At 34.4% G+C, this 18901-nt stretch overlaps 2 protein-coding genes across 4 annotated transcripts in view; one reads left to right on the top strand and one right to left on the bottom strand.

The window, feature by feature from the left end:
* Positions 1-12228, bottom strand: part of krz (beta-arrestin protein kurtz) — a 199469-nt gene extending 187241 nt beyond the window's left edge. For all 3 annotated transcript variants that reach the window (XM_089650589.1, XM_089650591.1, XM_089650590.1), the window contains exon 1: positions 11933-12228. The gene's annotated coding sequence lies outside the window, so the exon portion shown is untranslated. The remainder of the gene's footprint in view (positions 1-11932) is intronic.
* A 906-nt stretch (positions 12229-13134) lies between these two features.
* On the top strand, positions 13135-18244 carry LOC149425366 (protein FAM8A1). Its single transcript, XM_089651094.1, has 4 exons — positions 13135-13651; positions 13850-13988; positions 14568-14697; positions 16277-18244. Exons 1-4 carry the CDS (start codon positions 13348-13350, stop codon positions 16598-16600), a joined length of 897 nt encoding a protein of 298 aa, XP_089507220.1. The 5' UTR covers positions 13135-13347; the 3' UTR covers positions 16601-18244.
* Positions 18245-18901: the final 657 nt, after the last annotated feature.

Raw genomic sequence — 18901 nt, 5'->3', positions numbered from 1 at the left:
GGAAAAGAAATTGTATTTTCATAAATTTATCTTCACAAAATATTCACATATTTAAATTAAACATCTAACCACAAAACCGAACTGTTCACAATGGAATCGGGCTATGTGCTTAGAGTTCGATAAAAATCTAAAAATAGTTTTTTTTCCACATTCAGCCGCCGCCAAGTGATAATAAAGTAATATTTTATCCAAGTCGAAATACAAGTAAATTATTATGTTTGCACACCAAATCTGGATATGTACCTACTTATGATAATTTCATTAATTTACGTTAAGAATATAATTTTAATGCATTTTTAACTGCTTTATTTAACCTTCACCGATCAAGGTCACTATAAATGTTTCATTTGGATCAAAATAAGTAAATAATTAGAACTAGCATTGTTAAGTGCTTAAATTATAATTTAACATCACATCAAAGATCAAGCTACAATCTGCCATCACACAATGTCAGCTAATCTGGGAGATATTCCTGAGAGATTTGGTTACACAAACAACAAACATTTTGACATTACAAAGACATTGCAAAGACGCAAAGTTTAGCGATAAAGATCTTATATTATTTAGTCCTTCAGAACACTTGACGTGTTCTGAGGATTCGCAGAAAGTATTCACGAATACAAAAATAGCTTAATTGCTCCTAGTTTAGACAGACATTGTATTACATACATTATTATTATTTTCAGGCACGTGGCTATTAAGGTTTTCAATTTAATTACAAAAAGTTCAAAGCGTTTAGAGCGTGGTTACGAACCGTGTCCGACTTGGTTCGATATGCATCACGGAAACGCCTCGTAGTGATGATGCGGATAATCGAAATAACCGATTCTGAAACATTTTAATAAGAGAATGATGTTCGAATTAATCGGTCTGACGTGGAAGATATTTGGATCACTGAACGACGACGGAAATATTTTGTTCCATAAAAAGAAATGGATAATACAACTGAAAACCTTATTTAAGAGGTCGCCCGTAGTAACTAATTATTATAACGCTGTTGTGCAAATTTGGACGGTCTGTATTTTATTTTTTTGTTAGCAATATTTTTTTTAACTTTATATTTTCATTTCTTTACATATATTATACATATTAATAGACAGTAAATAATAACATAATATATATTACCAAATTGTATACACAAGAAATGAAAACCCACTAAGGCACTGCCATAAAACCATTTCTATATTTCAAGTACCTAAGTATAATATATATAAGTAGAAAAAGTTTGTTTTTGTTTGTTTATAGTTATTATAAAAGTAAAGAGAAAACAGTATGTACAATAGTTTATAAAGTTTCAGCAAGTGAGTTGTAGAAAGGATCAATAAATTTATATAAAAAGCGTTTCAATATCTGCGTCATTCAGCCATAATTTTACCTCCTTAACATATTCTATTGTTTTATTTATCATTTGAGTTTGTAGTGGTAGAAGGTTAAATGTACGAGGACCAATGAAACTGCTATGTGTCTGCATTAATTTAGTATTTGTTTGGGGGGTGTAAAATATATTATTTGTTCTTTTGGAAATAAATGTTCCAAATTCCCATTGTTTAAGACGCCATAGCATGTTTCACCTGATTAAATTTAAAAGTGTGTAGACTATATAATAAGATAGAGTGTGCTGAAGTAGACATTTTGGTTGATAATTTATACGGATTAAAAAAAAAATTGCTCCGCTGTTGCAAAAAAAAAATGTTGCGCTGAATATATTATATATTCTTTGCGTGTTACCATTTTTGTACTATTTTTAATTTGAGTAAGCTTTCATGTAATTTTATAATTTTGTAGTTGTCAGGTGAAATTTCTCGAAAATTAATGTATCGTATTATTGTATTAATATTTAAGAAATTGTTGCCCTTTTGTTTTGCTAGCTCTCCACAAATACCTGGCATCCATCGAGCGAAAATGAAACGAACATTATTCGCTGTGTTTGATTGTGTTCGCTGAAATTACGTCACAAAACTCACTCGATTTAATTTGAATCGAATAATTATATTAATTATGCTACATCGAAATATTTACCTCTATTGTGCCCATCACTACTATGTACTTGAAGGGTTAAACTTGTGAAGGAGAATTAAGATATGGTTGGTTTACAACGGTGCCGTGTACCGTACCGTCTCCACTTCTCCAGCGACACGCATCGTGTGAGATACTGAGTGTGACGTGGTATATTATAGGGAAGGATCGAGGATTTAATATGTGAGTCACACTGTTCAGACACGGTGTGGGCGGCGGAGGTTAACACGGCTGCGGATGACTGGTTCCTCATCATCGGTTACAGCCAACAAAACAAGGCCCGCTGCAAGACGGGTGACAACAAACAAACATATTATGGCAAAGGATTAGGGCTGGATTTAAGGATTCGGGAGATGGCAATCCAACTTAATTAGGTTGGGGCTCGGTGGATTCAAGTACCGCCACTGCCGACACGGACTTTTAATGGGTGACATGTAGCCAATTATTCAATGAGAACGAGCGAAGTAGATCAAATTAAATGGGCCTTTTTTTTAATAAATTTGTAAAAAAACATTACAGTATAACACTGAAAGCGGGAAAAAAGCATATTGTTTAAATCGCTGTTTTATAAAACAGTAATGTTTTAGTCTTTCTTAACACATCAGGCTAATATGTTGGCATCGGGAACTACTCCCATGGTATCATAGAAATCGTTCTCTCCCTTACTGTCAATAATGTCTGTATGTAATGGTGAGAAATATGATCTAAACGGTGTTAGAAAGAAAAAATACTACGCTTTATATTCAAATCTAGATATTTACTACAGAAAAAAATCAATGTGCACTTTTATGAAACCAAAAGTTCCGAAAACAAATTTCAAAAAAATAAAATGAAAATGTGAAAATTTAATTAATTATTTTTGTATGAAACGACAAAAAAGTGAGATGACAATAATGTTAGTATTACATTTTTCTAATAGAATATAGAATGCACATGTTTTTATATATGTTTTAGTTACAAAAACGTAATGTGAGGCATTTTTTAAACTTTTTAAGTTTGCATTCAAAAATTTTATATTTCAAAAACCGTATGTATGTATCTAATAACACAATTTGAAAGCGTATTTTATCACCTTTTTTAAACAGTTTTCCGATACGTTCAGAAATATTCCACTTAGTTAGATTTTATTGCAAAGCGGACATACTCCGACCTAAAAATATGTTTGAGGGTTGAGTTAAATTGCAATATTAAATCAACTCAAAATGTAATATTTTTCATGTTTGCTTTAAAAAATAAAACAATTAGAAATGTTCAAAAAGGTTAACAATAATATTGAAGTCAAAATACACGCACATTCGAATTAATCAAATTATACTCGCACCAATTGAAACCTTAAAAAAATACCACCGTCGAAAAAACAAAATTCTTTGAAATTTTATTAATTACGTTTCAGGGTAGGTACTGATTATCTCATACAAACATATTTTGACTTGTTTTGGTAAGTTCTTGAGGTGACTTTGCACAAAAACGGCGCTATACAAATCATACAAATATTATTATTATTGGGCGGTCGGCTAGATAGATTCCCCAATCTTAACAAATGTGTTGCAATCTTTAGATCATAAAGCTGGGTCCAGACATGTTCTTTTCTCCGTACCGTACCTCCGTTTCGTATCAGCGTCGCGATCAAGAACGCTAGTTTGGACGCCCGTTCGGTACGGTACGGTGGTACGGCGTCTCGATACGGATAGAGGTACGCTCCGATCCATCGCGAGTCGGTTTTTCGACCCGTTCAAAGGCGATACGGTACGGGTGTGCGCCAGTCTGGACGTGTTCGCGGCGTCTTACATCTTTCTCTGTTTTTGAACAATTCTAACTCCAACCAACGTCGCCTTTTTTGTTTTTTTTTCGTTATATTATTGTGAATAACAATGAAGGACGCGCAAGCAATCGTCAAATTCTTAAACACTTCCGCAGTCGACGACATGGTGGGAGGAAATGAACACGCGATGATCGCAGCGACGTTACGGAGACACGGGCTCTTGATCGCGACGCGGATACGAAACGGAGATACGGTACGGACAAAAGATGATGCGTCCAGAGTTTTTGGATCGCGACGCTGGTACGAAACGGAGGTACGGTACGGACAAAAGAACATGTCTGGACCCAGCTATAGGCGTCGGGGGGAAGTGGGAATGCTGTCCTTGTTCTACCGGTATTTTAATGGAAGATGTTCCGATGAATTAGCGTTATTGATCCTTTCGGCACCGGCACATTGTCGGGAAACACGCCAAAAGCGCACACAGCATTTTGAACGGGTTGTTTCTACGACTTGTTCTTGAGTTCAACAGATCGGCTATGGAACGATTTGCCGGCCTCTGTTTTTCCTCCCTTCGAGACCCCTCTCCTCAAAAAGACCGTCCACACACCATCGCTAAAGATGACATAGGACCTGAGAGAAATTATATTTTCCTCTGGAGTGTGAACGACATTATTCGACAAAATTTTCAGCGGATTTGTGGTGCAGAATAATCTAGGAGTTAAAAACAGGAGCATTATTGTCACAACAATACAGCATCAGGATAATGTATTATAATTTGTTTTGCCTCCAGGGCCGGGGCTTGCATCGCACATGGCAGCGACAACAGCAAACTTTCATAATTTTCCGCGCAGAGCCACCACGGTGACGCGTGCCAGCTTTTGTTTATCCGACAATACCTACATAGAGGTAGTCAAAAGCCAGGCACAGGCAGTTTCCCACCACATCGTAATATTAGTAAAAAAAAAATTAGACATGCATGACCACAAAACACGATTTCGAACAAAATACACTTGTTCGTAATATATTAACTCAAATAAATATGAAAAAAACTCATTATTATACATCGCACATACCTACCAAGCACAATCAATATTATAACCATTAATAGAATTTGAAGAATATGAGAAAAATTATTACTTCAAAGATTTCGAGATCATGCTAGAAATGACGTTTAAAAGTTATATAAAGTCATGGAAAGTGATGAAACAAAAACTTTATTTTTTTCGTAGAAAGCAATCACTTTGTGGTTTAACATTTTAATGAAATAAAACAATATTTTTTGTTTAAAACCACGAATTTTTATTAATTTTAAGACCGACCGGTTTCGCTTCACTCGAGCATCGTCAGGGTACAAAATTAAACTAATCAATAATACAAAATGTGTCTTATTATATACATACAGAGGGAGAGAGAAAGTAAAACCTTTATTAACTGGGTTAAGTAGGTTAGGTTAGGTTTAATTTTTTTTTCTTCGTTTACAATGACTTTATAGGACTTTTTAAAAGTGTGTTGAATTGTCATTGTGTTGAGTTATCATGGAACCGGCGTTTACAGCTGAAAGTAGATGCGTTACGTTGCGACCTACAAATTTAAGTACAAAAAAAGCTGAGCACGCTCATCTTTCCAAAGTTCTTTTTTAATATCGCCCATGTAATGCAAAAGAAATGTTTCTACGTTTCTCGTGTTTTTGAGAAAACGGTGTCTATAGATTCAAATATTTGTCAAAAATCAAACAACTGCAATATACAGACGTTTTTTTGTAATCAGTTTAAAATAGTTGGTTATTTTTATTAAAAAAATACAATTTGTTATGATTGCAAAGGAACATATCGAACAATAGCGGTGAATTCACGGATATTCCAGCATTTTGAACAGTAAATCGCGATTTTCACACAAGGAACATGTTGTGGTTATTTCGAATTACATGTGCGATACATCACCTAAGATGCGAGGAAATGAGTGTTATGTTTATAAAGTTGCACGCTAAAACTATAAATTTGATATAATGCCCGCACAAGATTATTCGCTCTTAACAAATAAAGGTAAACAATGATTTGATGAGGTTATAAAAATTCTTCAGGCATCAAGGCGACAAGGTAGGTACGTAAAAATGCGAGGAAAATGCTTTACTTAGGACGCTAGAATGTGAAATGAAATCAAATCCGCATTAATCTCAGAGTCGGAGTGTCGAGGTCCCGGCTCGAGTACGGAGCATGCTCAGAATACAAAAGTAACCAAATAACGAGCCGTCTCGTGTAATTTGGGTGCCGCATTTTACATTCCCCGAATGCGATCATATTAAAATCGCCCGAATTTCCCCGCAAGTCGTTCCCGAATGTAAAACGAATTCCTGGCAATAACGATATGGTTGTTATTATTTAACAAATTCAAATGCAATCATTATTCCAATCTCACGGTGTTGATGATGACATCACCCGCAAACTGGATGCAAGATAATATTATAACATAGATTAAATATACTGGCAGCAAACGCGAACACTATACTTCCCACGACAAACATTCATGTTCATATAAATAAGCAGACTTGAATGCACACACATGGAGATGCCATTTATGGGTAAGTATCGTGTGAAACGCATTCTTTTGTGCAAGACTTAATAGAGGACAAGGACTGGACTACATTATATGGATTCAAATTTCCGTAGCACGTTGAAAAACCGTATAATTTATTATCAATTCTTCTTATTCTGTTGCCTTATCCTATCGTAGCTTGTCCATTCCTGAAAACTTGTCGGGAACGACCTAGTGTCTTCCATCCATTTTCTCCAAATCAATAGTTAGGTAATCTTGCATTTGTCGCTAGTGGTATAATATATTTAGATTTTTGGTAATTTTATTTGTTTAGTTACCCTATGAATCCAGAGTTATTTAGGAAGTAGGTACCTATGTAAAGCCACACTGCTGACAGATTCATTGAAACTGGGGTTTGCAAAATCCGCACCTGTTTTAAATCCCGCGGGATTGCGGGTTAGAATTCAAAATAGTCACCGAGAGGACTCTCCAGTCATTTAAGTTCAATCTTCTTTGGTACTAGTAATATTATAAAAAATTGAAAACGTTACGTAATAAGTATTAAGAAGACATTGATAAAAACAAAGTAAGGCACTGCCGAAAATCCCACAAATTGTAAACCCTAGTTTGTCTAACTAACCTAACATATTCGGTACCGCCGCCCCTGGAACCATACATTGGAACCAACACCTTCACCATTCCAAGTAGTTCGCAACGTTTGGTGACTAGCAGGGTTGCCCGGGTTCACGGGTGAGGTTCGGTCCAGGCGGCGGATGCGCTCACCCAAAACGGTTTATGTAATAAGTGTGTAATTATTACTACTACTACTATGCGTGACAGCTGTTTCGCCTTTTGAAGGCATTAGCAAACCGCATTAATTATATAATCAGCATTATCAAACTGTGTAAACAACCATTATCGATGGCAGTTAGATAACGGCTTTAGAAGACGAAATAGCTGTCCCGCGAAATATTAATTACATGGCAGAACTTGTTTATAAGCACACTGTTCTTTTAATAATTATAATAAAATAACTTGGAAGTTGAATACAACTTATTTTTACTATTGAGTAAAATCTAACGGTTACGATCAAATTCAAATAAAAAAAAACATTTATTGCACAAAAAGAGTACAAAGGGTATAGCTTATAGGTTACATCCTATTTCTTCCAGATCAGACCTAAACCGATTTTAATTAGAGATACAGTGTACAGGTAACATAGAACAGGAAGAGAGGACATCTGCACTTATGAGGAGGGGGTGGAAGAAAGAGGGGTTAGAAGTGGGTGTAGGGGAGTTTTTTTACAAATTGAACATATTAAAAGGACTTCCACAAATTAAACTTGATAACGATAAATAAAAAAAAACGGCTTATATCTTCCCTGTTTCAACAGAATGGCAGGCAATGTAATATATAGGCAATGTTTCGTGCTTGTTCGGCTACCTGTAGACATAAAGTGTTTGTTCGGCTACCTGTAAACATAAAGCTATGACTATTTTCTCATGGCGGTAAACTAGTTCCCACGGGATAGGTTGTGGTACCTGCCGTCTGTCTGTCTCTCCCCGATCTATCCATCTCTCCCGTCAATCGCGAGGGAGACAGTCCCTATAATACGTTCAGAACCTTATTGACATATTTCCATCATGTGTTGGTATTCCTGATTTTTTCATATAATAGATTCACATTCCCGACTTAAATCAGTAATCTCCGTACAGACAGTGGAATTTATCCACCCACTTTCCCTTTATCACAGCGTAACAGAATTTTTCGTTAATGCTTAAAATGAAATTATCGGACGTAATCGACACCGCAATTTGTATTATCTCCCATTCATTATTTGCGCACAGTCGTTTTTTTTAAAATTATGATTATATTTCCAAAATTTTTCGTTATATGGAAAAGCATAAACATTTTAGACCGGCACGACAATGTACATTTGTCGTTACCTGAGTATTTCACCTTCGAATTCATTAACAATTTTACAAAAAAAACTTTACTTTTGAATGCAATAATCAGTACCTAATGAAAATCTGATGCCAAGACAAGGCAATGATCCTAGTATGGTGGTCGAGATAACGTAAATTAATTATAATGTGAAATTTATATGAAATAATAAAAAAATAAAGTTTTTATTATTTACTTTTGTACCTTTCAGGTACTGAATTTACAAAGCAGTCCAATGACTAACTAAAAACCCTCTGCAGACATATCAATTTGTTTGGTTCAACCGTTGACCACGCGATGGTCGGTTCAATTTCGTCGGTTGATACTCAAAAAAAAAATGCGATCGTTACCTATTGACACGAAAATAAAAGGACAAACGAAAGCAAAAAATGGCTCTTGGAACGAAATAAATACAGACATAAGATGCTACTAAACTAATAAAAATTAAGCTTTTTAAGGTTATATTCATTGCATCCATTTCAATACATTTAACTGCTCTAACAGGATCACAAGAGTTTCGTTTCTGGCTTCTCTATCAGAGTACATCTTGCTTGTAGTGTAAGCAAGTTAAATCGTTAAAAAATGTCGAAAAATCCGACAAAACGTCACCTTCATTAGTAATGCATGGCATTTTATTCATTTTTATTCGTTGAATGTACGCTCACAAACAACTACACACGACTGCTCTCTAGGAAGAGTGAGTAAAGTTGGTTCAACTAAAGTTGGTTGGTTCTTGAAAGCCACGCCCACGTACCGCATACAACACATATGTACACGGTTCAACTTTACGTACAACAACCGCCATCTTTCATAAATACATACCGTGCTGTAGAAAATGAGCTGACAGTAAAAGATACCTGTTTTAGGACTTTTGCACTCGGTTTTTGGTTGGGTTTTGCAGTATTTTCAAATCAATTCAATTAATTTATACATTTTAAAAACATAACAATCAATACATTTTCTACAGCACCGCCTATATTAATTAATAAAGGTCGTGTCAATCGTCAACCAGGTTGACGATTGACACGACCGCTCCACCAAATTGGATGGTCTGTAGGGTCCATTACCACTACCACTACTCACACTACTGGTATCTGTAGAGCACGTGAGTGTTCTTTACATGTATAATTTTAATAAGTTAAAAACGTCAATTTGTTGTTCACGAAATAAAGTATTTATGTAGATTGTAGATAATAATATGTTAACATTTTTTGCTAAATATTATTCTGTATTTTTTTGTAGAAAACGTAGCACCAAGATAAAGAAACAGGTGTTAACATTTGAATAAATTCCTCAAGAGTTCAGGCAGAAAACCACCCATCCCTGCAGAAGTAAGATGAAATGAAAAAAAAAGTATCTAGGTACATTCTTTTACCCTTTTACCTAGATCCACTCTTTTTAGAAGATCATTTTTTAAGTAATGTTAATGTTTTCCCGAAATAATCACTCCCCGCCAACGTGTTTTGATAATGATATCTGTTGTATGTTATAGATAGGATGTCGGGCAAAATGAATACCAGATTACCCGCTGCTTGAAGCCGATAAGACTCGCCGTTTTATTTTTTAATCTAATCTTTGGTTGTAATCATCAAATATGAATCACAATCTAACACAATCATTGAGATTAACTCATTACTCATTACTATGCAAGTTAACGGAGAGTTATATATCATATGCGCTGAAAATTAATGACAAAACATGGAACTCGCTGTCCAAAAATATCATTTCCGATTTGGATTTTTGGTCCCTTGTAAAAAAAACAAGGTTTTCAGATTCATACAAATGGAATGAATACACATACATTTGATTTGAGATAAGCAGGGGTCGCTACATTGATTTATTCCAGTCTTTCACAAAGTGGGCGATAATTCCCCGTTGTGGGCGCTGGAAATTGAGTAAAACACTAATAATGGAATTATATCTTTTCTATAACGGCTCCTCAATGTTTGCACGGAAAACTGTATCGGACTATCCACCTTAAGTTTTCAGTTTATCGTAGTATTTGTGTGAATTGGATTTAGTGCTGTAGCAACTAAAAAGACAAATTGGCTGCAAGTTACTTAGAGTCAATTAGAGCCTGATTAATAAAAATACTTCTAAATATGATTGATACATTCTTTGATTTCAGAAATGGGATATGGGTAACACCCTATTCTATCCTATCCATATAATAATGCATGTTTAAAAATTATATTTGCAATAACACATTTTAAGATACGCAACAGATGGTAATGTAAAAAGGGCACTAGATTTGTTTTTAAATTCAAAGTGGGCGGTGGTCGAAATAAGTTTGAGAACCTGTGATTTATACAGCATGAATGAAGTCATTGATTGCTATAAAAATATTTCATAGCAGGTAGAGGTAGGTGGGTGTGTATCTACTTTTATTTTCCATTCTCCAATGATATCTTATAATATGACCATTTCTTGGAATAAACCTATCGTACTGGAATGTGTGCAAAAACACTACCAAGTACCTATTGTCATTATTTCGTAAACAGCTTCAGGCTAGGTTAGGTTATGTCGCCGATAAGCGAAATTTATCATTATAATTACATTGATATAATCAATCTTTAGTGCGTTAGCCAAAACAGGGACATTATTATCGGAATACTCAGAAGTACAGAGCTTCTTCGCAAAACTGTTTAATCCTGGCGAATCATAACATTAATTTAACAAAATACATTAGAAAAATCAGTGGCGTTACGATTAATCAGTGCTCGGGCATTAGGGATCCATAGGCTCTAGGACAATATTAATGTATTTCTAATCGAATGATTCCAAAGGCATACATATATAAGGCAGACCGGTCGGTGGCCGAGTTGACATCGCGCTTGGGTCCCACTCAGGCGTAGTGTATTAAATTCCTCGGCTGGCTAAGTCCTCCATCACAACACAAGCAACATTTTCAGCTTACTGTGGTGGTAGTATGAGATTTTCAAATATTGTCAGGTTATTCGCAACCCGGGAATGTTTGTCTTTATTTACAAAAAAAAATCTGCGTTAAATTCGTCTCCAATAATAATGTGCTAAAACATTCGCCTGAGGCGATTATATTGTGCAGACCGATAGCAATATTTTGTTACACAAATTGCGACCTTTTAAATGTTAAGTAATTATTTGTAATTGAAATATATAACGCGATAAACTAACATGTACCCAGATCTAATCGTGGCTTACACCCCTAAAATACAAATAGATATTTTATTTAAATTACATTATTTGAGGGTCGTAGAACGGGCACCGCCTCTAGGGAACAGCAAAATTTTCGCTACGACACTGAAACTAACACCTGTGCACAAATAAAACACAAGTTCAGTTCGATTCAATAATAAATTAAAAATTAGAAACCTGTTGGGCATGTTTGGCAAAATGTTCTGTTTATACTTCACTTTTCTATCCGGTCGAAGAAATATGCAATTTGTGCAAACATGATTAGCAGTCTACGCAAACAGAAAAAAACAAAGTCTCAACAGTAAAGTAACGAAAGTTTATTTTAAATAATGGCATAACTTTTAAATTTAGTTACAAATTTACCTACTTTAAAAACGCGTACCAAATAATCACGGTAGATTTTACGATGTCATAGTATGCATGAGTAAAATAGTCCCATTACCGGACAAATTATCTGAGTGATTAATTATACAAGTATAAGTAATAATATTTCAAAGAACTTACCTATTAAATAGGGACGGTTTTCAGAGACAGATAAATTCGGAAGTAGTAGAACAGAACTTACAATTTGCAAAACATATTCACTGACACAATCACTACACCCAAAATAATCGTAAGTTCCTAAGAAATTTACGAGTTTGCAAATAAGATTAGGATTGTATCCCCAAAACGGTGTAACCGGGCGGCTACACTAAAATATTAATAGTAATTTCTGAGCGCGTTGGCAATTTCCCGACGTCGAAGAAATACTACAAATTATTGACAGTGAACCGCACGGAATCAACACCTCGCCATAGAAAAAAAACCTAAACTTCTACAATTTCCACAAGCTCACAATTCTCAATAGTGCTGCCATCAATAAATGTTTATTTCCGCATCTTAACCAGGGCTGGTTGTTGTAAAATATCAAAACAATAATGAAACCACACACGGTAAAAAAAATCTTCATAAGAACTTTGTCAATCTTGATAGAACTTTGTCAAGAAATTCCCAGAATTTCTGATTCTGAAACACAATTCTTCAAAAAAAATCTAAGAAATTGCCCGCAATTCGGGGAATTCTCCACAAATTAGTACCCCTGAGGTGGATATTGTAGACCATATATATATTTTATTCACGTAGATTGATTTTGATAAATTAGCAGATCCAGTCGTACCCACCAAAAGGTGTATTTTAATGTGATGGTGTTTTATTCATTTTTAAATGACGATTTATAAATTCCACATATAATATAACCTACATATTCAGAATGAGCATGAATATATATTTTGTAAAACATAATATTTTTCACCGGATTTACTTATGTATATTTATAAATTACATCGTTTTAGAGATTCAACAAGTAAAATTAAATTACGTTTCGTTTTATAGCGATTTCACCGTGTAAAAAAATGTTAGTTATATATTTGTTTTGATTAACTAAAAAAAAAAAAAAACAATGTAACAAATATCATTTTTTTTTAATGGCGTAGAATTAATATTTTAAGAATCTTAGACTGTTTTCCAAATCGTCAAATGTCATAAAAAAATTCTTCGTTGTTCGAGAAAACCTAATTTTGTTTTTGTAATGGGCCATGGAAATGCAAATGAAGGGTTCTCGAAATGCATATGAACGGGCCATTTTATGTACAATGGCAAAGTCATAGATTATTCCTCTGTTTACCAACTCGTTTGTTGTCAAGTTGTCCATAGTTTTGTCAATTTATTTATTGTCGATAGCAGCTGTCAAAAACGTCAAATGTATATTATCAGAAAATTCTTGGATTCCTGATTTCACGATAACATTATTCGAAAAAAAATAGTAGTTCTGCAAAAAATATCATTTATATTATTTAAAATATCATTTACTTCAGCAGTTATTTTTGTTGATATTATTGTATTACTATAACACTGAATCTGAGTTTAACAATTTTGTAAAAATGAATCCACCGCCGGAAAACGTTAACATAAACATGACTGAAAAAGAAAGATATTTTTCTTCACTTCGAGTTTGGTTAATGCAAGCTCAGGTTTTTCAGGAACTGATCTCTTCTTTTCCTTATTATTTCTTAGCTTGCCAAACACAAAATGGTCAAACTGTGAATCCAATTTTTTTCAATAATAATTACCAACCCACCGAAGATGTGATATACACACCCGTTTTTGACAATGCCAACTTGCGCCAGAATCTTGTGAACCGCCATAACGGAGATCGCCCAGGGAGGGAACGGAGAGACTCAGAAGGTGATAAATTAATTGTTTTGTTGCCTACTAGCAGTATTGAATATTATTTACTATCGTGCCGAGAGGCATAAGTCAATGTCCGGTTGGTAAACCAAATGATTCACTACATCTTCTATAGAATACCTGTTCTATTAGTCTTTTAATTTAAGTTGCGTGATACAATAATACAATGATAAAACAGTTTTGAAATTCTTTCAGATTTTGTAGAATTAGAAGGTTTCGAGTATGTCATTCCACCTCTCTGGAAGCGCTTCCTTGCCGAGCAACTGGACTTTGTTTTCCTTTTCTTCCTGAAGCTCGCCCTCACATATATTGCTGTTGACTACTTCGATTACATGTAAGGGTTATGATTACTTTTAACTATTTGGAATATCTAAAACATCAACAACGTTCAATGGTTAATTGAACCTCTATCGTGGACCAGTTTAAATATTCAATTCACGAAAATCCTTTTAAATATCACATTTTGGGATGTAATATGTATTTTATTAAAAGTATTATTATTTTAACTCCTAGGGGCCGGACCCCTGCAATTGCAGTGTCGAAGAATCGTGCACATGCATGGTATGAAGCACTGCAATTGCAGTGTCGATCTTAGTTGAAGACATGAACAAATATGTCACTTTATCGAGTATAGTATATACATACATTATTGTCAACGTACTGGCGCAATTTATTGAAGTTACTTGTCGACCCCGCGGGTTTTAACAGAAATTCTGCAGTTTATCAACTGAATGTTCAATAAAAATGGAATTACAAATATACAGATTATTATTGTTGAATGAAATTAGTCTCTCTTTGAAATTAAGATAATTATTTTAATAAAAATTACTTTTAATTTTTTTTTTATAAGACAACTGTCAAGTAGTGATATATTGGTTTGCCTTGTTTAATTTAGTGCTTGGCTTTATTTCAGCGACATGAGCAAGTACGACCTGAACACCATCACCAAGAAACTCCAGGAAGATTACGTGATTGCCCTCGAAGTCACTTCAGACATCCTCATGCTGGAACTACTGTATCGTATACTGGTCTGCTTATTTGAGGTTAGTGCAAAATTTAAAAAAAAAGTTACATGCAATAGTATTTCACATGTGTCTAACAAACACAGAATTATTTTATTCAAACCTTTACCATCTCAAACTATTGAGTCCACCTGCAGAAAAACAGCAAGAATCTATTTTGAAAACTTCACAAAAGGACGGATTCATAGATAATCTGTGAACAAGTAACAAGAATCTATTTTAGTACTTCACTAAAGGATGGATTCATAGATAATCTGTGAACAAGTAACAAGAATCTATTTTAGTACTTCACAAAAGGATGAATTCATAGATAATCTATGTACAAGTAAAGGGCCGTTTATAATAGAAATAGTCTGTAATCCGTATTCGATAAGCCCTAGGCCGTATAAGTTGGAAGATAGGAAACCTGTGTATCCGTTTATAATAGATGGCAATAATCTGTTATTTTTTTCCATAACCGAAAAGATGGTCCAACTTCTTCTTTTACGGTTACGGATTGCAGAAAGCTAAGATATATACTGAGATTTATGTATTTTCTATCGATACTCTACGGTTTCTACTATTTGACAATATAGGCTCACGTTTGCTCCGCTTTACTAATTTGTGTTGTAGAAGTCCTAACAATTTATAGAAATTGGTCTGCGACATTCTTGTATATTTCTTGAATTGATCGTTGTCTTTGAATTTCCACCATGTCTTTAAACAAATTATGGAAATGTCCTATTTTCTTCCTTTTATGATTAATTGGACGCACACTCCAAGGTCGTTTTTTTCTTATTTTTTTCGTCAACTGTGCGTCTCCTATTGCAGTTTATGCTAGCCCCAGAATTGACAAAAACATTCTACATGCAACAATGTCCGATGAATCTATCGTTTCAATATTTATTTATATAAAACAATATGACTTTCATAAGATGGAGGAAGAATATACTCGCGGTTGACAGTTGACATAGACAAGTGACAGTGGCATAGTCACTTCCGTGGGCGTATTTTATTCTATTCCTATTCCAATTATAAACGACGATCTAAAATATTACAGATTACAGATTATGGCACCGGCCTATTCTTACCGCTTATTCCTATTATAAACGGGCCTTAACAAAAATGTATTTTGGTACTTTACCAAAGGATGGATTCATAGATAAACTATGTGAAAGTAACAAGAACCTAATTTAGTACTTCACAAAAGGATTTTTTTTTTTAGTACTTCACAGGTGGGCTAAATTGATGTTCCTCAATTTCCTCATCATATTTTAAATTTATCACCGCACTTTATCCTGGGAAGGGATTTGGCATATATTATATACATACCCTCTCACGCATGACTGGAGCACAACTATAACTTCTAGTTGTGCTCCAGTTTTCTTCCATGCAGTCAGTCCACAACATCATCAGACTTCCCCGAGGATGTTTCTGGGATGTTAAAAAACATTTGAACCATATTTTGAGCTCATTTTTTAATTTATTATTGTGCTTCAAATTGATTTTTACTTCATATTTGCACACACATCCTAAATACTGCCATGTTAAAGGTTGAGTTACTTTATTTGTAGTATTGCAAAACCCACATGTTTTGATTATTGACTATTTTCCATTACAGGCAGTTTGCTTGAGTGCTGATCTGGGAGGGAGACCGGGAGGCGCTACCCCAGGCAAGGCCATCCTCGGTTTAAGAGTAGTTTCAGCTACGGCCGTGGCTGTCATCGATGAGCGCTACAAGGATGTTGTCATCGTCTGCCCGGGAGGCGGCTTAAACTTCACCACTTCCTTATTGAGGGCTGCCACCAAGAATGCCATCATCGCTTTCATGTTACCCGTTTTTATCATGACCATATTCATCCAGCACAACCGCTCTGCGTATGATCTTTTGTGCAATGTAATCGTTGTTGAAGATAATGCCAATCCTCCTCGTAGAAGAATTTAACCATGTTATCATCATTATCGCATCTTACCTGATGATAGGCACTGCGAGGCTGTCTAAAATATTGCCTAATATTTGAATATGTTTATCATGGCCTCCCACCATACATAAAAAGTATAATCATTATTTTGCAATAGATAGCATAATATCGTCGATGTAAGTCCTATACTGTGGAAAAACCATTTATAAAAATATTCAGGAGGGACAAAAAACTATCTATGTATATATGCACTCTTGCTTGCTTATGTACTGGGGATGATTGATTAGTGGTATTGACTTTAACCAAATACAAGCAGTCTATTAGTCGATTTCCAAATTTAAAAGCACCAATCAATGCGGCTCGTACTGTTTCACTGAAAGCGCCAAAAAGAAGTATTTTTAAATTATTGCCTCCTACTTATTGAACTTACGGAGATGATATATTAATTTTAAAATTTTATAACTCGCAAAATGTTTATACAGAAACATAAGCCTGTGACAGACCACGCTATAAGCACACATTGGTGGTGTATGGTGAGCGATATGCTGCAACAGGCTAAGCCATGCTGCGCATAGCGTAATGTGTCACCTACCTTAATCTTCGAGCAATGTCTTCCTGGATTGAATCTCCAGACTTCACAATACAGGTGTAAGAGTATGTAACCTGTTATATCGTTTTATTTAACGTTTCTTTGCATATTTATTATATTTCCAACATGTCAGAAGTAGTTATAGCTGTGTTACATTCCTATGTACCTTTAACTATTTAATTCTTTTTTTTTAGCTATTTCGGTTTTTTTAATTAGTGCACATTGTATTTTGCTAATACTCTTTTAATAATTTATTACAATGACCTTAAAATTTATAAAAAGGTTTTGCAATGCAAGTACAAAATGTTTACGGTGAATTGCGATTTTTGCTTAGTAATATTAATCAGCAAAATTAAAGAATTTTTAAGTATCCATCACTTTCTAAAATTGTGAAAAAATCATGCTTTATAGCAAAAAAGTTACCTGTATTTAAAAAAATCTGTGCATGTTATTTTTTCACAAAGTTATACCAAATTATAATTATGTTTAAAACATTTAAGGACGGGTTGTTTCGGAGAACTTGAACAATTTCAACGTTAATTTGCAAGTTCTGTGAAAGATATTTTCAAGTTCTGTTATTATTTCAGTTCTGTCAAGCAACTAGCCTATAATGATATAATATCAGAACTTGAATAGGACTTTCACAGATCTCGCAAATTAACATTGAAATTTGATGAATTGTTCAAATTCTCCGAAAAAAATCAGTCCTAACTCTTCAGTAATGAGGATTCCTAACATAAAATTGCATTCTTGAGGATATTAGAAAAAAATATGGCAGCAGCCCCATTTTTTTTTGCATCGAGTTTTATTTTTAAATGAGTGTTTCGGCTTCGATTTGTAATACATTATTACGACAAGAAATATTCATATTTTATGAACCAAAACAGGTTTTTTCATGTAATTATAAATGTGATAGGCACTGCCATGTTTGTTTCTATAAGGTATCTTAATTTGTCTACTAATTTATGAATGTATGTACCTATGTATAATCATAAATACCTATATTTTTAATTAAAATACCTATATTTTTAATTAAAATATTATTGGATTTATCCAAGATAATATTATTTACCAGTTTTAAAATGATTATACCATGTGATTCTGTATTTTTATTTAATTGTGTTAGCTTTGTTTGGTGTAGTTGTAATTATTTCCAATTACTCATTGTAAATAAATAGTTTAAAATAAACAGAATTAATTGTGTTTCATTCATTTTTGTACGTAAATTATTTAGAGACTGTGCAGTTCTGTCTTTACGTCTTTCTGTCCAGAGGGGGCCAGAGAACTGTGTTTTGTTGTTTTCCTGTATGTTTTTGGCTTTCGAAAAGGGCCCCCAAACTAAATATCTCTCTTAGCGAGCATGAAGAGCAACTGATATACCGGCCCTTGTGAGGCTGAAGGAAATGGAGGGGGGAGGGGAAAGGTTGTGAAGTTCCTGGTTATTTGGATCAGGTTATTAAACATAGCTAAAGCTTGGGACTAATAATGTGTTACATGATGATTCACTTTTTTAAAACTGCTGGGCATATTTTTTAAAGTCGATAGTCAAGTGAAAGCCTTATTCAAAATAGCTCTGCATTTATTATTTCTTTATATGAGTACCGCACAAGAGTACCAACAGCTCGTGTCTGGAGTCAGTGAGACTACGACATCCCCAAATGTGTATTTTTTTACGGCTGTACATATTGGTGAGGGGAAGGAGATGAGAGGAGGAAGGTGTAAAAATACTATTCAG

This window comes from Hesperophylax consimilis, chromosome 3 (genome assembly GCF_061612785.1).
Source record: "Hesperophylax consimilis isolate HC1 chromosome 3, BYU_Hcon_1.0, whole genome shotgun sequence".
In the NCBI taxonomy this organism is placed as follows: domain Eukaryota; kingdom Metazoa; phylum Arthropoda; class Insecta; order Trichoptera; family Limnephilidae; genus Hesperophylax; species Hesperophylax consimilis.
The sequence above is the reverse complement of the archived record's forward strand: the minus strand, read 5'-3'. Positions and strand labels throughout refer to the sequence as shown.